Source organism: Hemitrygon akajei, chromosome 6 (genome assembly GCF_048418815.1).
Source record: "Hemitrygon akajei chromosome 6, sHemAka1.3, whole genome shotgun sequence".
In the NCBI taxonomy this organism is placed as follows: domain Eukaryota; kingdom Metazoa; phylum Chordata; class Chondrichthyes; order Myliobatiformes; family Dasyatidae; genus Hemitrygon; species Hemitrygon akajei.
In genome coordinates this window covers 143,792,700-143,815,490 of record NC_133129.1, presented here as the reverse complement: position 1 = coordinate 143,815,490, position 22,791 = coordinate 143,792,700, and the positions used below count along the sequence as shown (strand labels likewise).

The 22,791-nt window shown below is 40.7% G+C and overlaps 1 protein-coding gene across 30 annotated transcripts in view; it reads right to left on the bottom strand.

Moving 5' to 3' along the window:
* Positions 1–22,791, bottom strand: part of sox6 (SRY-box transcription factor 6) — a 598,739-nt gene that overhangs the window by 174,939 nt on the left and 401,009 nt on the right. For all 30 annotated transcript variants that reach the window (XM_073049425.1, XM_073049424.1, XM_073049429.1 and 27 more), the window contains 2 exons: positions 19,755–19,927; positions 9,390–9,458 (listed from right to left, as the gene is read on the bottom strand). In XM_073049425.1, coding sequence (XP_072905526.1) covers positions 9,390–9,458; positions 19,755–19,927 — 242 coding nt within the window. The remainder of the gene's footprint in view (positions 1–9,389; positions 9,459–19,754; positions 19,928–22,791) is intronic.

Genomic DNA, 22,791 nt, shown 5'->3' with positions numbered 1-22,791 from the left:
AATTTTGAATAATAATTTAAATAAACTGGAATTTCAAGGACCTGCTTGGCCAAAGCATTTGGAAAATTCATGGAAAGGAAACTGCTGATGAAACTTCATCTTGGTACATTATGTACTACCAGCTTACAGTTTCCACTGAGGTTGCCTGATCTCTCTCAGATAATTAGCACAAAATTTCTTCAAAGGTTTTTCCAGTTTTTCCTCAAAATCACTGCACATCAAAGAAAAGTTTAAGCTTTGGCTTTACCCTACCTTCCCCCTTCTCTCTTTACTACCTCTTATTCCCCCTTCCCCCACAATGGTCACCCTCTCACCCCTTCTTTTCTCCTCACCTGCCTACCAACTCCCTCTAGTGTCCCCCTTTCCATTTATTCTATGATTCACTTTCCTCCTCTATCAGATTCCTTCTACATCAGCCTTTACCTCTTCTGTCACTTCCAAGCTTCATTCTTCACTCACTTTCCCCTACCCACCCACCTTCGGTCTCACCTATCACCTGTCAGTTTTTACTCCTTTGCCCCCAACATACTTAATCTGGCTTTGGCAGCCTTCCTTTCCAGTCCTGATGAAGCGTCTTGGCCCAAAACATTGACTGTTTATTCCTCTCCATAGATGCTGCCTGACGTGCTGAGTTCCTCCAGCATTTTGTTTGTGTTGTATTTAAGTGTCAGCTTGGCTTAATTGATAGCATGCTCCACAAACAAACAGCTTTCAGTTCATGTCTTGGCATCTTCAGTGCTGCGCTGAAGAAGTGTTGTATCATGGAATGAGGTGCTGAACCTGGGAAAAGCCAGTACAAAGCTTCTTGTGGCATTTGCTTAAAAAGAAACAGTTTTCTCAGCATCCTGATCAACATAGCTTCCTTTAAATAAATGACTATTGCATTTGCCCATATAACAATGAATGCAATTCAAAAAAATCCATTAATTGCAAAGGTGTTTTGTGTAATCTCAAAGCTGTAGCTAATGCTACAAAGATAACATGCTCTTTCTTTTGGTCGTATTTGAGAGTCACACTGACATCAGGGATTCTCTCGAGGATGCTCTGGTTCTTCAATAGCAATGAATATTAATGCCTTCTCCAAAAATGATCAAGTCAACTTCTAGATATACAATAAATATATTACCATGCAAGGAAAGATTCCAGAAATCTTGGTGCCTCAATCGGTCAAGGTTGACCATGGATGTTAAATCCTAGCTCACTAGATACACAAGCCTGGGCAGTACAATTTGGAGAGCAAGCTGCTATTCCAGAAATTATTCTTAGCAATAAACGTTTTATGTCTTTGCATGGACTTTTATGGTTTGCTATTTAAAATAAATGAATTAATACAAATTAAAACTCTGAGAAAAGGAATATTATTTACATACATTCAACTCTTGTTTAACAACATCACCAATTCTAATCTTCTGGGACAAAACTCCCTGAACACATTACAATAGACAATAGGTGCAGAAGTAGACCATTCGGCCCTTCGAGCCTGCACCGCCATTTTGAGATCATGGCTGATCACCTACTATCAATACCCGGTTCCTGCCTTGTCCCCATATCCCTTGATTCCCCTATCCATAAGATACCTATCTAGCTCCTTCTTGAAAGCATCCAGAGAATTGGCCTCCACTGCCTTCCGAGGCAGTGCATTCCAGACCCCCACAACTCTCTGGGAGAAGAAGTTTTTCCTTAACTCTGTCCTAAATGACCTACCCCTTATTCTCAAACCATGCCCTCTGGTACTGGACTCTCCCAGCATCTGGAACAGATTTCCTGCCTCTATCTTGTCCAATCCCTTAATAATCTTATATGTTGCAATCAGATCCCCTCTCAATCTCCTTAATTCCAGCGTGTACAAGCCCAGTCTCTCTAACCTCTCTGCGTAAGACAGTCCTGACATCCCAGGAATTACCTGGGCTATTCTTCATCACAGATGATCATGAGCACCACAGATTATTCTAAAGGAAACTATATTTCATATGCAAAATTGTCTTAATGAATAATGCTATTTGTTCTAATTTGGGCAGGTGGGCAAAAACTATATATTTTAATGCACCTTGATAATCATGTCTGCCTGATCCATCTTTTAGCAATTAGTAGTTTAGGACCTATAAATCAGTTTGACATAATATCTATAAGCGACTAATGTCCAATAATATAAAATGAGTTATTCATATTTGTTATCAGGGATAGTAACCTTGCTGATTGATACATATGCATTAATGACCCTCCAGTTTGTGCCCTTGTCAGTGAATGATCCAAGAAGGACTTGATATTAGAGAGAGTTATCAGCAGGATGAGATGATTATTCAGATCTTCTCAAAGTAGTGGCAGCTCATACAATAAAATATTTTCTGGGGGAACTCAGCGAGTCAGGCTGCAACTGTAGGTGGAGAGGGTTTGTGGTCAAAAACGTAATGCAGTTTTGGGTTGAAACCCCGCTGAGTTCTTCCAGCAGATTCTTTGTTGCTTCAGATTCCTGTGTCAGCAGTCTCTTGTGCCTCCCTAGTGGCAACTCTTCTTCCTTTTTGGACAACTTCTTTCCAATTTCTTTATTCACTTTTTATATACTTCCAGTTTTTAATCTACTCATGAGTGAAAATTTTCCTTTTTGATTTAATCAATTTCTCTTATTTCTAACAGTAACTGGCACGTCATTTCTACTAGCTCCATCACTGTAGATGGAAGCCTTTTCCTTATTTGTTTAATAAATAATTTCTCATAAAATCCTGTTGAGAGTGCTCTTTGAAGGATCTATGTCAATTAAATAATGATAGTGATGCTCAGAAACGCAGTTTTTTTTTCATTAATATTGGAATCAGTATTAGCCTGAAGAATGAGGACACTTCTCTGAGGGTAGGTTTCCATTTCAGCATCTCATTTGAAACTCAGCATCTTTGACAGTGCAGCATTCCTCAGCACTGCACAGGAGTGAGTGTCAGTTATATATTGGTGCTTTTCTGAAATCATCCAGATCATTCTGAACTCACCTAGATGCACAGGTAGCCAGCCGAACACATTCCCCCTATCAGAACAGCATGAAAAACATTTACAATCTGTCCTAAAGGCATACTTATCTGATCTAGAGTGTGTTCAAAGTGAAACATTCTGAAAATCATTTGACAGAGGCTGAGTTACAGACGCAGAGAGCACAGTATGACAGCTGCAAATATCACAAGGCACTTCAAAGGGTGAGAGCCAGCTTCCATTCAATTAGCTGCCCTTTCGGTTAATTAGGGATAGTGTGTTAAAAATAAAAGTTAAATACTAGACTTGTTTTAAATCTCCTTAATGAATGCAGGAGAGAGGCAAGAAATATCTAGTGAAATAAGAATTGTTGTTTTATAATTTACTGAAATGAAGTTGGTGTGGTCTACCTCAACAATGGCATGCCATGAATAGGTTAAACCTATTTGTTCTGTTTAGAGCTGCCTTCTCTCAGAGACATATCAGACTCATGTAGTGTGCCAGTGGAAGTGTCAGGTTTCCTGAGCTGATGCTGTGCCCCTGGGCTCCCCTTCCCCCACTACCACTCCCCAACCCCGGGTCTTCCATGTTCCACCATCACCTCGGAGTCTCCATCGTCCTCCCACCCCACCTTCCCTGAACACCCCAACCCTCCTCTCTCCTCCCCACCTCTAATCCCTGCCATGTCATCACCATTCCCACCGACTTCTCCCTCTCGGATGCGGAAAGTTTTGTCCTCAGCAAGTGCCCTACCTTTGCCCCTTTGCCTGCACCTCGGTGAGATCCGCACCTGCCACGACACTGAGCTCTGCTTCCATTGCCTCTGCCTCTGAGCCCACTTCTCAAACAAGAACATCCCAGCTCACCAATGATCCCTTCTCTCGTCTTGACTACATTGGTTCTGCTTCATGCACCCATGTTGAGCTCGTCAACTCTGCCTGCAACTTCCACCCTGCCCTTAAACTCCCTTAGACCATTTCTGGCACCTCCCTCCCCTTTCTTGATTTCTCTGGTGCTGTAGGTTTTCTATGTTTCTGTCTGCATCACTGGAGACAAACCATCGACTTGCATCTTTTATAAACCTACCAATTCCTACAGCCATCTTAACCATACCTCCTCCCACCTGGTCTCCTGTAAAAAAAAATGCCTTTCTCTTTTCTCATTTCCTTTGGCTCTGCCACAGCTGCTCCCAGGATATTCATTTGTTTGTTATGGGCCATGTCGTATAACGTTGGTGATTATGGTCTTTCGGGAACCATTTTTGTCCTTGCTAAATTTTTCTTCGTAAGTAGTTTACCATTGCCTTCTTCTGGGCAGTGTCTTTACAAGATAAGAGACCCCAGCCATTACCAATACCCTTCAGAGATTGTCTGCCTGGCATTAGTGGTCACATAAACAGGACTTATGATATGCACCAGCTGCTTATACAGCCATTCAACACCTGCTTCCAGTCACTGTGAGCCTAACTTGGGTCATTTGGGTCAAACATTTTAATTCTGATTTCCATTCCAATTCTGACACGCTGGTCCATTACCCCCTCTTGTGCCGAGATGAAACCGCCCTCAAGGTGGAGGAGCAACACCTTATATACTGTCTGGGTAGCCTCCAACCTTTTGGCATAAATATCTATTTATCTTTCCAGTTAAAAAATCCCCTCCCCCTTCCCTCTTCTTCCATTCCCCATTCTAGTCGCTTACCTCTTCTCCTCTGCCTATCACCTCCTCCTGAGTCCCCTCCTTCTTCCATTTCTCCTATGGTCCACTCTTCTCTCCTTTCAGATTCCTTCATCTCCAGCCCTTTCCCACCCACCTTCTGGCTATCCCACCTTCCCTCCCTCCACCTTTTTATTCTGGCTCCTTCCCTTCTTCCCCTCCAGTCCTGGAACACCATCGGTATATTCATTTCCATGGATGCTGCCTGACCTGCTGAGTTTCTCCAACAGTCTGTGTGCTTTTCCTTAGCTGAGTTGATTTTCAACATGTACCTTCCTAAACTGTGCTCATGGGGAGGGGATCAATTACCAGATAAATAACCAAAAAAAAAGCAATGGTCTCTAGGGTCAATGACAATAATTGTAATTACTCTTAGGTTGCCATTTCCTGGCCAAAAATAGTACACAGACACAGCTCTGTGATATAACTGTGTATGTTAAGACCATAACAGTAAGATTTAATGTGGCTTCCTACCGATCCAGAACCATTCTGTATCTTATTCTCCACAGTGATGTCATCCTACTTGCTATAACTTATTTCTGTACTGAACTTCGATTGACTAGGGAGTGATTACTGAGGCAATAGGATAGTGTATAACAAACAGATTCTGTGCAGACAGCAAAGCACTGTAAGCTAAAGCAGGGACACTGCAGAGAGGTGTAACCAGATTCCTGTTTGTCAGATTAGTTTCTATAGAAATCAAGGCCTAACTAACAAACTTACTTTGCCACCACCACATTAGAGAAGTGTTACTTCAGAACCTTTGAAAGTAGAACATGTAAATATGGAACAGGCATTATTCCATTAATTTTTGATCTCAACTTCCACAGCATGCATACATTTTTTTAAATATTCATTTCAACTGAGCTCATCACTTGCTCCTAGGATTCTGCCACTATTTTTCACTGAGAACTTCAAATAGCTATCCTTGTGTTTCTAAATTGAATTTCCCCAGGTTGTTTTTCTTGGGCTGGTTAATATTTATTCCTCAGGTCATCATCAAGAAAAGATCATCTAGTTGCTATTACTTTGCTGTATGTGGAAACTTGCTGTGTGATTTTACTCACTATGTCTCTTTCAATATAATCTCAGACTTTACAAAGTCCTTCAAGTTAAATGGGACATCCTGAAGTCAAAAACAATGATATACAAATGCAAGTGATTCTTATTTATGGATATTCAATTACAACGTCAACAGCGCTTTTCCCTATAGATGCTGCCTGACCTGCTGCGTTCCACCAGCATTTTGTGTGTGTTACACCATTTAAGATGTCTGTTTGCTGACTTCAGTCTGAGTTTTCCCATTTGATTGCCTCACAACCTTTGACAACCCATTTCATTTTCAGAGCACAGTAAATGTTTAAAACATCAGTGTTTTTTTCTCTTTCTGTTCACTTTCTTGCTATACCTGCTCATCCTGAATGCACTACTACTAACCTCTGACAATCCCATTTCCTTTACAGGTTTCTTTTGACCATTTAGCTTCAAAGCAGCTGATGTCAACATTCTGCCACCTTCTCAAATCTTATTCTTGATCATGTTGTTGAAATGGAAACAAAGCAGTTAGCAATGTTCACTCTAAGCTATGCGCGTGTGCGTGCACACGTTTTGCTTCAAGTGCACAAAGGAGTTTAAACAGCGCACGAAAGGTTGTCACCCTCTACCTCATTGGCATGCTAAGTATATTTCACGATCGTACATAATCATTTATTTTTCCAGTTTCTGATGCGGACAGTGTTGACAATGTGGAGTTTGCGATGATTTGTCACACCTTTTAGAACTAGCTTATTAATAATGTTTTCATTGAAGAAATTATTCAGTGTGCACACGTTGCTGTCACTAAGCAAAAAAATTGCACAGTACAAGATTTTTGTGCACACTGGTCATCGCAAATTAAGGGGAACATTGGTTGCTAGGTGTCTGGGTTATGAGTAAAATAGGCTTGAGTAGAGTAATTATTTTCCCGTCCTTTTCCTCCTCATGGCATTGATTATTTTGGATCATTTACAAAGCTGTCTCTTTCTACAGGATAGCAACCTGATGAAATTCCAAATGATATTTTGCATGACAACAAAGACGCAAAATATGCCAAGGGTTAAATCACCAATCACCATAGTTGGCTCTTGACATTTCTGCCTTGCCTACAGTGAGATAGGGGAATTGCGTGAACAAATGAATGAATATTGATTTGCTTGATAGCCCTTGGAGATCAGTAAGTACTTACATAGAATTTTCTCCCATGACATTAAAATCCATAATGGGATTAGCATACACTTACACTGATGGGCTGAGTGGTCTTTTCTTTGCAATTTCTTACAATCTTTTTTTAGTATTTCAGGTGTCAGTTTAGCAAATCCATGACCAAAATAATTAACGGAATATAAAAAGCAATGACAAGTGAAAGGAAACACATAGACAACTTGAAAGCTCATGAGCCAGTAAATGTTGCAAATCAGTGTATGTGAGTTTCAATGAAGTTCACGCTCGGAGATCTATGAGAAGTGTTTTCTCCCCTTGTCTCCTCTCCTGTCAGTACTGAATGATACTGGAATATAAAACTACATAAAAGAGTTTTTTTTTTCTAATCCATCTAGTACTTAGTTAAATGGCTATTCTTCATAAATTATTTGTGTTTGAGAGGGAGCAGGTTGATTTAGCTATCAAGACCACAATAACAAAGCTGACCTTGCCTGTGAACATATTTACTGGATGATGGTCAGAACATGAGGCACTTTTCTGAAGAAATTTAACTCTGCCATTCAAAACAGAGATCAGCCTGTTAGGAGTAGAGTAAGACTCAGGCTTGCAATATTCCTGTGCCAGTTGACTATTTTGAGCAAATAACAGCAAATGCCATTAATATGAGCTCTGTGGTAAAAGCAGTTTTTAGAATGTCACAAGTCAGACAATTCTTGCTTCCAACATCAATTTCAAATCAAAACCATGTTAAAGAAAGAGTCTGAACAACGTTTTGCATGTTCTAATTAAAATGAAAAACATAATCATATTACACATCATCTGTCCTTTTATTTAACAAGACTGGAGTAACTCACCGTGAACTGAAATATACAAAGAATTTGTTAAGAAATGTGTTTTACAGGTGTTAGTTTGCTAACTCCCCAGAGATTCAATATGTGTGAAAAGTGCCTCACACTTTTCCTGAAAAGTAATGCAAAAAAATGAACAAATAATTAGTGTTGTAATTTGCAGAAAATTTGGAATTTTTTCATTTGTTAAAAAGGACCTGAGCGGAATTTGTTTTAAAATAAAACGTGTCATTTGAACGGCGCATGCGCGGCTAACCTGATAAGCAAAGCAAACAAAGATACAGCAGCACACTTTAATTTTCTATATATCGTATGAGCCTCCTCATACAATATAAGATGATGCATGCAATGAAAGTTTATCACATTGCAACATTTCTGCTCAAACTAAATTTGCTGTTGAGGTATTTGTGAGGTATTTGATCAGAACTTCACAATTCTTTACCTCCATCCACTTCTAACTTGGATTTCACTAGGACATTGACCAACATACATTCTATGCAACCTTCTTTGCTGGACTATCCCTTCGTAAGACCCCTTCTAGTCCCCAGAATTCCCATTTGTCACTGGACTCATTCATCCATGCGATTCCACCATTCCAGTGGCTTACCTCTCCACTGCCATGCGTAGGAAAGAGATATTGATGAACGTATTTGTGATATTTGATTGCTACAAAATACTGCTCAAAAGTCAGCATGTAACAAAATATAGTATAGGGTAAATGGTTGGATTTTAAAGTGTGCACACTATGTCATTTAGTATTTTTAGACTTATTCAGTCTCATGGCCAACCATTACAAAACACCTAACAAGACATAAAAGATCTATAAATGGTTAAATCCCAATGAACATTAGAGCTAAGAGAAAGACCAAATATTGCCATCAGAAATAATCCCTCTGGTTTATCACTTTATTTCCCCCACACTTTTTCAAGCCTTTGCACCTTGCCAGTCATGATGTATCCAGGATAATGATAATCACAGAAAAAGCATTGTCAAGCCCACTGCTATACTCTGTGATAGTTACAGCAAAACCAAGTAACTTTCCATCCTCAGTATAATGAATCTAACTAAAATTAACAATTGAAAAATTCATTTTTATAAAAAAATGTGTGCATTTTTAAGAAGGCAAGTTTTATCCGATTGCAATGAAATTATAGCACCTGAAAGATGTATTTCACAGGTTGTGAGCCCTACAGGATTCGGTTGGTTTGATTCAGTGTGTTTGATTTAGACTCAGAATTCCAGTACTCAGGATGTTCCTCCATGGTCACACTTTATTCACCAATAAGAATCACTTTCCAGCACAGATATCTAACAACTGCTCTGGCATCACATTACTCCTTGTTCATTACTTTACCAGTTTCACTATCATCAGACATTCTTTTAGTCACTATACAGGTTTCTCCTCTTGGGACCGCTTTGTCTTGACACTCATTTTGAAATTCTCCATTCCTGCATCTTCCCTCAAGCAACCTTTCCATATCCCTCTACTTCCTTATGGCCTGATCTGAGATATCCTTCGATCCATAAGGAGTGCGGCGAAAATGCACAGTATTAGCAACATACAAAATATATTTCAAGTGTTTTAAGGAAGGTACACCAAGGGCAGGAAACCTCCATGGAAGGGCAATGTGAATACAACCCGAGCCCTCCCTTCAGGAGATAGCAACTGACCTGGATTTGCTGTTGAAGAAGATTGATTTTGTGTTGCTGCTGCAATAGTTGCTGCTGTTGTCTCGCAATCTGAATAAGAGGAAAAAGATTTTTTTAATAAAACAAAATTAACAAAATAAATCAAAACACAACTTTTTTTGCTGTTTCAAATAGGCTGCCAACAAGGGAGAAACAAATTGTTTTTATTGCGCCCATCCATCTAACTACATTCCTGCTTCATTGAGCATGACAACCCAGTTTTAAGTGTCATTTAATTTTCATTTTCAAATATAATTACAAAGTGTTCACTGTAAGATATCACTCGTCTGCAAATGTGTCAAGATTAATTTGAGCTAGCTTATTCACAAGTGTCAACAGTTAATTACTGTGTCGTGTCTGCATATCTAAATGACATCCTAACTTCTTATTTTGTACATAGTCTTGTATCTTATTTCCCATTATAAGAAGAGTGTATACGCTTGCTTGTGGGCAAATATTTGGACACGGAGAGCTTGGTGATCTGAGGCTGATTAAAACAAGCTCAACGTATCAGAACTATTATATACCTTCTCTTATAGAAAGGTGGGAATGTCAATATAATTTCAGCAATAAGCCCTAGTTAGAAAGGCAACGTTTACTGCATAGTGACTGTGGTATGGGTGCTATCATGTCTTGTACAGAGGGTTGCCTAGTGGTGAGACCAGACCCTGGAGCACAGCTGCAATCAGCTTGTGACTGTAATTACTAATTCCAGTCATTAATACAGATCAATTTTGGCTGAGAGCTTTTCTAAAAAAAACTGTTCTCTAATTTTGTGGTTTTAATATGACAATTTTCCCTCAAGGGTTAAGATCCTAAGATGTGGTTGGGTATGTAGGACCACCTACCAACCCCACCCTAACAAATCTGCTCTCATTCATCTCAGTTTTGCCACTAACCCATTATAGCACTAAGCTCGACCAATCAGGAATTTCTCTCGTATAAAGGTTATGATGTCAGTCATGATCTTTCCTCTACAATCTTGGAACATGTATCCGCTTGCTCTGTTACATTGGCTTATTTGGATACATTAATCAACTCCACTTGTAACGTCTGTTACATTATTTTCCAGCATAGCACCAGTTAAGCTCCCAGTTGAGACACTGCCTCATGAATCCTAAAAGCCTGAAGATATCCTTTTACCCCAGATTCCCGCATCACTCCCATCACTGACCTCAATGTATGGAATATCCTTTTACCTTCTTTTCTCAGCATCCTAAATTTCCCAGTTCTTTTCTCTAAGCCTTTTAAACCCTATGGTTTCAATCAAAAATTTGGCAAAACAAAGAATAAGGTGGGAACAAGGAAATTTCTTGGTGTTCACCTGGCGGAGAATCTCACCTGGTCCCGCAACACCAGCTCCATAGCAAAGAAAGCCCAGCAGCATCTCTACTTTCTGCGAAGGCTGAGGAAAGTCCATCTCCCACCCCCCATCCTCATCACATTCTACAGGGGTTGTATTGAGAGCATCCTGAGCGGCTGCATCACTGCCTGGTTCGGAAATTGCACCATCTTGGATCGCAAGACTCTGCAGCAGATAGTGAGATCAGCTGAGAATATCATTGGAGTCTCTCTTCCTGCCATCACGGACATTTACACTACACGCTGCATCTGCAAAGCAAGCAGCATTATGAAGGACCCCACGCACCCCTCATACAACCTCTTCTCCCTCCTGCCATCTGGGAAAAGGCACCGAAGCATTCGGGCTCTCACAACCAGACTATGTAACAGTTTCTTCCCCCAAGCTATCAGACTCCTCAATACCCAGAGCCTGGACTGACACCTTACTGCCCTATTGTCCTGTTGTTTATTTATTGTAATGCCTACACTGTTTTGTGCACTTTATGCAGTTCTGGCTAGGTCTGTAGTCTAGTGTAGCTGTTGTGTTTTTTTTCTCTCTGTGTTGTTTTTTTATTACGTAGTTCAGTCTAATTTTTGTACTGTGTCATGTAACACCATGGTCCTGAAAAACGTTGTCTCATTTTTACTATGTACTGTACCAGCAGTTATGGTCGAAATGACAATAAAAGTGACTTAACTTGACTTGACTTGACTTGTTCATACTGAAAGGAAGACTGATAAATTATTATCTAAACCAAAAAAAATTGCAGAAAGCTGCAGCACAAAGATAAAGGGTGAATACGAGTTATCTCTAGCCTGAAGGATTGCGTTTTGAGATAGGAAGTTGTAGGGACACCCCCTTTTCTGAGTCAGATGAATGTCAGTCTGGAGGACATCACCATTGATATCTGCCTTCATATTATGTCACTTCAAGAAACAGGAAAATGATCCACATTTTTCAATAACTGACCATTGTTTTTGATTGCACAATCAGAGAGCAATGTTATGCACCAGGGCAGCTTTGTGAAGGACAGAAGTCTTCTGGATGTTCAGCATTTGGATATTTATGACCATTGACACAAGACTAATCCAGTTGAAGTGCTGAATGAATACAATACATTCTCAATCCTTGAGGTGGCATTATCTGCTTCCTTACATAAAAATGATTCCACGGCTTAATTCAAAGAAATCTGCAAAGCCCTTTTCAGTGTCCCAGCCAATATTTAAAACTCAACCGGTATCATACGAATGGTCATACCTAGCTGTTGCTACTTTTGTGACTACACTACACTTGGCAATATTTCCAATGTTACAACAGTGACTACATTTGAAAAGTATTTAATTGACTGTAAAGTGCTTTGAGCTGCCCTTGGATTGTGAAAGGCACTGTATGATTTCAAGTCTCTCTTTTATTTCTTTTGTCCCAAGGCTCATAATGTATACTACTTTCCAGAAGCTGCTCATTCTCACCTCTGTATTTAGCAGAGACTGGCTCCCTGAGGGCAATTTCACAGAGAAGCAGATACACTGTAACTAACATCACCATAGGACTATAATGACAACAACTCGTGACTGGCAGAAGCAGTGAAATTGGCTAAGAAGCTTGACAGCACCTGTCAGGAATCTTAGTCTTAACAAAACCAGATAGTCTGAGAAAACAGTAGCAAACAAAAGTGCCAAGCTTATGTTTCCAGTTCCTGTTGTTTTCATTTCCTGTCTACTTCGGATGCAAAGGCTAAAATAATTGGTCAGGGGTAAGAGTTGCATCTCCCAGGTATATTTAAAATGCCTTTAAGAGCATTTATCCAGATTTGGCTGAAACCGGGAAGGCTGGTGCTCAGTTAATCTGAATTCTACAGTCATTCCTCCAAATCAACTACACGTAGCTCTCAACAAGTGTGTAGGTGGTGGGAGGAGAAGCTGGGGTTGCGGGGGGTGGGGGAGGTGGGTGGTGGGGGGGGAGGGGCCAATAAGAAAGCCAGGCAGAATCTTGGATAAACATAACTTAAAGGAGACTAAATGAATAAGATCTGAAAGTGTAGAGGAAACGGGTGGATACGTGTGGAACAATAGGTTCAAAGTTCAAAATAAATTTATTATCAAAGTAGGTATATGCTATATATATTATGAAATACCTAGATTTACTTTGTTCATACATATACTGTATGGTCCATGTTTTGGGAAAACTCATTTATACTGTAATCATTGCTTATGTATTCTTTCATGTGTAATGGGAATTTGTATGTTTGTAATCCCTTTATTAATATATCAATTGTATTTTGTTCATAATATTATTAATAATAATAAAGAGATTGAAAAAGAAAGTAGGTATATGCTACTATATATTATCTTGAGATGAATTTTCTTGCAGACATTCACAGTAGAGCAAATAAATACAGGAGAGTCAAAGATTGACAGAAAACCAAAGTGCAAAAGAAGACAAGCAAATGGAAATTTAAATGAAGTAGAAGTAAAACAGAAAAAAAAATGCACTGAAATAAGAAGTCAAAGAATGCCAGAAGGAAACATATTGTAAATTAGATCAGTATCTATTTTCCCCAGGGTGGAAGTGGGCACAGGTTTAAGGCGAGAGTGGGTGAGTTCAAACAAGAACTACTAGGCAAGTTTTTTTTTAAATTGGCACAGATACAGGCCTTTCAGCTCATCTAGTCCATGCCAAACTGTTATTTGCCTAGTCCCATCGACCCACACCTGCACCATAACTCTCCCATGAGACCACTTTTATGCAGAAGTTTAGTTGTCTGGAATGTGCTGCTGGGGAGCTGGCAGAAACCGATAGACTAGCAATGTTTCAGAATATTTTAGACTACACATGAACAGGCAGAGAATAGAGTGATACAGATCACATACAGGCAGACGTGAATAGTTAGATTGAAATTATGGTCAGCACATTGTGGGCCGAAGGGCCTGTTTCTATAGGGTAATGTTCCAGGTTCTAAATCTGAAGCTCTTTTTGGTGAGAGCATAATTATAAAAAGCTAAAGCTAAATTAACTTTTTTAATCTGACTGGTCCCAGGATGGAGGGGAGGGTCATGGGGTAGCTGGCCAGCAAAAGTACAATACGTACACACAATCTCCTCACCATTTGGGATAGTAATTTCAACCCTAATGGGACTGTTAACTTGTAATAGCTTCTTTACATCAAAGCTTCTGTAACTAGAAAATTCACACTCAGGAGAGTCAAATGAAATAGAAGAATTACAAAACCAATCCCTTCAATGCAGATTTATGAATAAATAAATGAAAAAGCATGGAAAAAAAATAAATTTCACATTGTGTTTTTAAACACCTCAAATTTTCAAAGCTATTTCCTGATTTCCATCACCCATCATCAATAATGAATGAAGGACCTGGTGGAGAGAACTGACTTCCTCAAAACTCCCCAAATAACCATACTCTCAATAAGCTCTTGTTGAACACCAATCCCACCCCTCCCAATCTCTCCCCCCACCCCAAACCAGCACAGGAAGCATGTCCTCCAGTTTGTAAAGCCTATTATGTTGCTTGCTACAGTAGAATGCATTTGGTTTTTACAAGAGAACGCACTAATTTTTCTGTACAAATTTTAAAAATTGGGTGATTTTTAAAAAGATGAAAACACTGAAATAATAGTTGCAAAGCTTCAGAAACAACACTTGGCATAGTAAATGTAAAACATCACTTTGAAATTAGGTACCCAGATAAGATCTTGCCCTGATCTGACTTTAAGGGATATTGATCATGGATGAAATGGAAAGCTAATTTGATTTTTGCCTATTTTACAGCAGGATCCAATGTCAAAATCACCCCTAATTTGTGTTTACATTTCTTTCTTTTCCCTGTACTTTTCTATCTGATTTTTAGGCCTAATTGTTCAAAAAGATTTGAATTCAGTATCAACCTAATGTGTAGAAAATTGTATCTCCGGGCTCTGGTGAGTGAAATTTATTATATAAAATTATTTTGGTGCAGTATGTGCATCATTGGACTCTATATGACTAAATGATGGAGACAAAACTTTAGATACTTTTGAGATGATAATGACAAGATGGTATCATTTCAGATACATGAAATGATAATCATAATTACTACTTGCTGGAGGGATGATGGTGAACATTCCTGCAGAAGCAATAGAATGAAGTTAACTATTGGAGGTTGAGAAGAAAAACTGGAATTTAAACAGTCTATTTTTAAGGAAGCAGAGTGGCTTTTTTTTGGAATGATGGCATCAATGAGTTGAATAATTTAGTCACATTTTATGCAAACAAGCCAGATTAGGGATGATTTCAAGTTCACTGGCCCCGATCACCTTATTTTCACTATGGATGTCTAGTCCTTATACACCTCCATCCCCACCAGGAAAGCCTCACAGCTCTCTGTTTCTTTCTGGACACTAGACCCAACCAGTTCCCCTTCACCATCACTCTCCCTCATCTGGCTGAACTTGTCCTCACTAAATAATTTTTCCTTCGGCTCCTTGCACTTCCTTTAAACAAAGAGTGTAGCCCTGGCACTCACTTTGGTCCCAGCTATGCCTGCCTATTTGTCGGCTACGTGAAACAGTCTATGTTCCAAGCCTACAGTGGCATCACTCCCCAATTTTTCCTACGCTACATTGCCGACTCATCGACTTCATCAACCTTGCCTCCAACTTCCACCCTGCCCTCCATCTCTGAGACAGCTTATCTACTGATGTCCATTATAAACCCACTGACTCTCACAGCTACCTGGACAATACCGCTTCCCACTCTGTTACTTGTAAATACGCCATCCCTTTCTCTCAATTCCTCCGTGTCTGCCACATCTGCTCTCAGGATGAGGCTCTTCATTCCAGAACTATGGAAAAGGTGATAGAGAAGGGACGCGCTCAGATGGATGGTTTGAGATGTGTCTATTTTAACGCAAGGAGTATTGTGAACAAAGCGGACGAGCTTAGAGTGTGGATCAGTACTTGGAGCTATGATGTGGCAGTCATTACAGAGACTTGGATGGCTCAGGGACAGGAATAGTTACTTCAAGTGCCAGGTTTTAGATGTTTCAGAAAGAACAGGGAGGGAGACAAAAGAGGTGGGGGCATGGCACTGTTGATCAGAGATGGTGTCATGGCTGCAGAAAAGGTAGACGTCATGGAGGGATTGTCTACGGAGTCTCTGTGGGTGGAGGTTAGGAACAGGAAGGGGTCAATAACTTTACTGGGTGTTTTTTATAGGCCGCCCAATAGTAACAGGGATATCGAGGAGCAGATAGGGAAACAGATCCTGGAAAGGTGTAATGATAACAGAGTTGTTGTGTTGTGAGATTTCAATTTCCCAAATATCGATTGGCATCTCCCTAGAGCAAGGGGGTTAGATGGGGTAGAGTTTGTTAGGTGTGTTCAGGAAGGTTTCTTGACACAACATGTAGATAAGCCTACAAGAGGAGAGGCTGTACTTAATTTGGTATTGGGAAATGAACCTGGTCAGGTGTCAGATCTCTCAGTGGGAGAGCATTTTAGAGATAGTGATCACAATTCTATCTCCTTTACAATAGCATTGGAGAGAGATAGGAACAGACAAGTTCGAAAAGCATTTAATTGGAGTAAGGGGAATTATGAGGCTATCAGGCAGGAAATTGGAAGCTTAAATTGGGAACAGATGTTCTCAGGGAAAAGTACGGAAGGAATGTGGCAAATGTTCAGGGGATATTTGTGTGGAGTTCTGCACAGGTACGTTCCAATGAGACAAGGAAGTTATGGTAGGGTATAGGAACGGTGGTGTACAAAGGCTGTAATAAATCTAGTCAAGAAGAAAAGAAAAGCTTACAAAAGGTTCAGACAGCTAGGTAATGTTAGAGATCTAGAAGATTACAAGGCTAACAGGAAGGAGCTTTAAAAAGGAAATTAGGAGAGCCAGAAGGGGCCATGAGAAGGCCTTGGCAAGCAGGATTAAGGAAAACCACAAGGCATTCTATAAGTATGTGAAGAGCAAGAGGATAAGAAGTGAAAGAATAGGACCTATCAAGTGTGACAGTGGGAAAGTGTGTATGGAACCGGAGGAAATAGTAGAGGTACTTAATGAATACTTTACTTCAGTATTCACTATGGTAAAGGATCATAGTAATTGTGGTGTTGACTTGCAACAGACTGAAAAACTTGAGCACGTAGATATTGAGAAAGAGGATGTGCTAGAGCCTTTGGAAAGCATCAAGTTAGATAAGTCACCAGGTCCAGATGAAATGTACCCCAGGCTACTGTGAGAGGTGAGGGAGGAGATTGCTGAGCCTCTGGCGATGATATTTACATCATCAATGGGAACGGGAGAGGTTCCGGAGGATTGGAGGGTTGTGGATGTTGTTCCATTATTCAAGAAAGGGAGTAGAGATAGCACAGCAAATTATAGACCAGTGAGTCTTACCTCAGTGGTTGGTAAGTTGATGGAGAAGATCCTAAGAGGCAGGATTTATGAACATTTGGAGAGGTATAATATGATTAGGAGTAGTCAGCATGGCTTTGTCAAGGGCAGGTTGTGCCTAACTAGCCTGATTGAATTTTTTGAGGACGTGACTAAACACACTGATGAAGGAATAGCAGTAGACGTAGTGTATATGGATTTCAGCAAGGCAATGGATAAAGTACCCCATGCAAGGCTTATTGAGAAAGTAAGGAGGCATGGGATTCAAGGGGGCATTGCTTTGTGGATCCATAACTGGCTTGCCCACAGAAGGCAAAGAGTGGTTTAGACGGGTCATATTCTGCATTCAAGTCGGTGACCAGTGGTGTACCTCAGGGATCTGTTCTGGGACCCCTCCCTTTAATGATTTTTGTAAATGACCTGGATGAGGAAGTGGAGGGATGGGTTAGTAAGTTTGCTGATGACACAAAGGTTGGAGGTGTTGTGGATAGTGTGGAGGGCTGTCAGAGGTTACAGCGGGACATTAAGAGGATGCAAAACTGGGCTGAGAAGTGGCAGATGGAGTTCAACCCAGGTAAGTGTGAAGTGGTTCATTTTGGTAGGTCCAGTATGATGGCAGAATATAGTATTAATGGTAAGACTCTTGGCAGTGTGGAGGATCAGAGGGATCTTGAGGTTGAGTCCATAGGACGCTCAATGCAGCTGCGTAGGTTGACTCTGTGGTTAAGAAGGCATATAGTGTATTGGCCTTCATCTATCATGGAATTGAATTTAGGAGTCGAGAGGTAATGTTGCAGTTATCTGGGACCCTAATCAGACCCCACTTGGAGTACTGTGCTCAGTTCTGGTCGTCTCAATACAGGAAGGATGTGGAAGCCATAGAAAGGATGCAGAGGAGATTTACAAGGATGTTGCCTGGATTGGGGAGCATGCCTTATGAAAACAGATTGAGTGAAGTCGGCCTTTTCTCCTTGGAGCAACAGAGGATGAGAGGTGACCTGATTGAGGTGTATAAGATGATGAGAGGCATTGATCATGTGGAAAGTCAGAGGCTTTTTACCAGGGCTGAAATGGTTGCCACAAGAGGACACAGGTTTAAGGTGCTGGGGGTAGGTACAGAGGAGATGTCAGGGGTAAGATTTTTACTCAGAGAGTGGTGAGTGTGTGGAATGAGCTGCCGGTGACGGTGGTGGAGGCAGATAAAATAGGGTCTTTTAAGAGACTTTTAGAAAGGTATATGGAGCTTAGAAAAATAGAGGGCTACGGGTAAGCCTAGTAATTTCTGAGGTAGGGACATGTGAGCCAAAGGGCCTGTATTGTGCTATAGGTTTTCTATGTTTCTATGTCCTCTTTCTTCTATGTCCTCGTTGATGGTGGAGGCTTCCCTTCCTCCACCATCAATGCTGCCCTCAACCATATCTCCTCCTTTTTGTGCCCATCTGCCCTGACCCCATCCACTTGCCACCCCACCAAGGATCCTCTTGTCTCCACCTACCACCACACCAGCCTCCGCATCCAGCACATAATCATCCATAACTTCCACCATCTCCAAAGGGATCCCACCACTAAGCATGTCTTTCCCTCCATTTTCTGCTTTCTGCAAGGATTGCTGTCTACATGACTCCCTTGCCCTTTCATCCTTCCCCACTAATCTTCCTTCTGGCACTTATCCTTGTAAGCGGAACAAGTGCTACACCTGCCCCTACACCTCCTCTCTCTCTGCCATTCAGGGCCCCAAACAGACCTTCCAGGTGAGGCGACACTTCACCTGTGAGTCTGTTGAGGTCATCTACTGCATCAGGTGCTCCTGGTGTGGCTTCCTGTATATCGGTGAAACGCGATGCAGACTGGGAGACCGCATCGCTAAGCACCTGGCAGGAAAAGTGCGATCTTCCAGAGGATACCATTTTACTTCCACTTCCCATTCACTTTCCGACTTATCAGTCAATGGCCTCCTCTACTGTCGTGATGAGGCCACACTCAGGCTGGAGGAGCAATAACTAGTATTCCGTCTGGGTAGCCTCCAACCTGATGGCATCAACATCAATTTCTTGAATTTCCGGTAACGGCCCCCTTCACCATTCCCCATTTCTATTTCCCTCTCTTACATTATCTCCTTACCTACCCATCACCTCCTCTTTTTTCTTCTTCCATGACCTTCTGTTCTCTCCTATTTGATTCCCCCTTCTCCAGCCCTGAATCTCTTTCACCAATGAACTTTCCAGCTCTTTACTTCACTCTTTCACCCTCCCCCCCCCCCGGGTTTCACCTATCACCTTGTGGTTTTGTGTCGGTAGTTTAGGGAGAAGTGGTTAGTACAAACGGAAAAGAGAAGACCCATTATCTTTGTGTAGCTGTGTGATATGTCAAAGAAGTCACAGAGGGAAAGTACAATCCATTCAGAATAATTGGTTACAGGGGAACTCAATATGATACCTATCTGGCCACCAACTCCAAAATGATATCTAGGACGAGACATTAGTATAAAGGAAAGGCTTAAAGATACAACTTAATCAACAAATTCTCCATTTTCTAATAAGCTTTTGTCCCTTAGATGTTGGAGTACGTAGATCCAGATTAAATAAGGTGTAGTTTGTTTGCACGCCTCTAGCTTACCTGTTCCTGTTGCTGGCGGGCAAGTTCCATTTGCTGCCTTTGTTTCTCGATTTGCGACGCTGCTAACTTCTTCTGCTCATCATGTGCTGCCAGGAGCTGTTCCCGTAAACTAATTAATTGGTTGATCATGGCAGACAGCTGACGTTCCTTTTCTGCAAGACTTTCCGGCGTACCTAGAAGAGGGAAACAATGTCATAGATGGCTGATGCAGGAATATGCATAAAATAATAGATTGGTTACAGAAAGAATGCACATGAACAAGATAAGGTGATCCGGTTTCTCCAAACTGCTTCACTAAACGATTACCGTAGATTCCGGACTACAGAGCGCACCTGATTAAAAGCCGCTGGCTCTAATTTTAGAAATAAAATCATTTTTTTTATTATACAGGCCGCTTCGGATTTTAGGCCGCACCGAATTTCAGGCGGAACGGATTTTCGGCGCACTGGATTTCCGGCGGACCGGATTTTCGGTGCACTGGATTTCCGGCGGACCGGATTTTCGGCGCACCGGATTTTCGGCCGCTTGTAATATGAGATATTTACACAGAAAGATATTACACGTGTTGGGCTTCAAATTCTGCCCTGTGTTCGTTTTGGAAGAGAGACAACCAACACCGGATTACAGTGCAGCGTGGCTTTATTGCAGAACGCGTTTTGCCTTCCCCTTACATTCTGCTCTTATTTATACTCCTTTTTCCCCCAAACCAAACCCTCGCTACACATATTTGGTAAGGCTAAACTTTGTTATACCTACCGGTATTTGGTAACATCGGACACTTGTGTCCTTATTGGCCCGATACCATTCACACACGAGTTTTACTGTTTTTTTGTTTACTGAATCGCTAGTAGTTTCGGTGCAGCGGAATCCTCAGTTTCGCTCCCTCCCTCCCTTGTACTGCTGTCTAATATCACGTGAGCCATTCCTGACCTGAAGCGGCAGTCCCAAATTAAATCTCCACCGTCTCACCATCGATTCATGTATGCCAAGATTACGCGCAGCAGCTCGATTTCCTTGTTCAACCGCCAGATTGATTGCCTTTAACTTAAAAGCTGCATCATATGCTTTTCTTCGAGTGTTTTCCATGTTGATGAGGGTGAGTACAAATGGCTGATTTACAATAATTTGTGAAGTGCACTTGATTTATCGTACAATTTCATTGGACCTCTGTGAACTACTCATCAATTTTATTGGTCTACTGTTACGAGGCAAAATGTTTTGGCGGCATGGGAAAAAACTTTCTATTAGCCGCACCTTATTATAAGCCGCTATGTTCAATGCTGTTCAAAGCATGGGAAAAAAGTAGCGGCTTATAATCCGACATCTACGGTAGATCACAACCGATTTGCACCTCGTAGTCAGCATCAAGAATACTAGCCAGAAGGGTAAACCAACATGATCGTTTGTAAAAGACTACTGACCTAATGCTAGAAGGTGGGATAAAGCTGAGTTTCTCACTTTTGGCCTGACATGTAAATATACAATCTGTAATGCTAGGCTTCAAGATGTATTCCTAAATGTATGTTCATTTGTGTTACTTCTTGTTACCTTGTTTGACACTCAAGAACAGGGTTTCCCAACCTGGGGTCCATGGACTCCTCAGTTAATGGTAAGGGTCCATGGCATAAAAAAAAGGTTGGGATCTCCTGCTTTTGAACATGGCACATTTAATGCCATAATTTCCTGAAAACATTAAGTCTTTCCCATGACATTATGACTGAGGCATAGTATCTACCGTTCACCATCTCTATTCATGGTGTCACAGCAGTACTACTTCTACACAGGTCCATGGCAACATGAGAGCCTCAAATTCCAGTTCCACGCGCTGGAGAATACCTGTGATCCCATCTATGATTTTTCATCCATTAAAATTTAAGAGATGCCTGAAATATGAAGCCAGTAGGGCATTAACGTTTGTTTCGCTCCAACATGCCTGCCCTAGGCTGCCTTTAGGCAACTGTTCCAGGTAATAAAACAAAAGGATAACAAGCATTGAGTGTACATATATCTCCCTTTGCAACTTTTAAAATTATACAGCAAAGCTGTAGACTGGGATAGACAAATTGCATCTCCTGAGTGACATACACCTCTTAAATAATTGAACTGCAGCTGTTAGAGAAGTACAGCTGTTTGCACCTACACATCTCTTCAATCCCAATGTGAGAGACGTGAATTTTAAACCCCAATAAAAAGACAGTATTTTTCCCTTTCTGAACTAGCTAAATCGTAGTTTGCATCTCTTATAATATTACACTAATTAATTTTAGCCTTAATGTCCAACCATATCCAATGGGGTGCAGGTTGCATCATATCATTTCAGAAAATGAGAAATGAGTCTGCTATTATGATGCTATTTCAGAGGTTTAAATTCAGCTTCCTTAGATTGTATATACATCAAACAGCAAACAGATCTCGCTATCCTGACTTAAACTGTCCAATGAGAGAACTGTACTTTAAATGTCCTTCCCAAATCTTCAGCCCTATAACATTCAGAGAAGCCACATCAGAATGTAAAACTGAGTTACCTAGATTTGGTTGATAATATTATTTAAACTCAGGAACCAGATGTTAAATACTTCTGATATATATTTGTTTTTGCTTTGGGAACATTCGGAACACCAGTAAGTATGTCTGAATTCCGCAATTTCCTCTCCTAATTCTGGAAGGTTGGCTGCACTTGCAGTCAGCTACGCTTTCTCTGTAAGTGCATGAAAATCTAATTATTATCCTGCAGTTGTATATGATTTTATACAAAATACAATTATGATTATCTGAGTGAGCAACGAGTATTTGAAAATTTGTGAGGTAAACCATTTTATGCATTATCAATTTAATAACTGTTTTCATGTTTTAGTATAGGTGCCTGGTTCTATGAAGGCTGAGCAATCAACAGCCTTATTCACAGCATTCAAAATTTATTGGTATATCACACACAGATGGTCATAAATGTCAGAAAATGTCAAAAAAGAGCAAAATGTAACAAATTGCTTCACAAATGCTAGCAATTCAAAAACTAAAACATTTATAAATGTGGAGG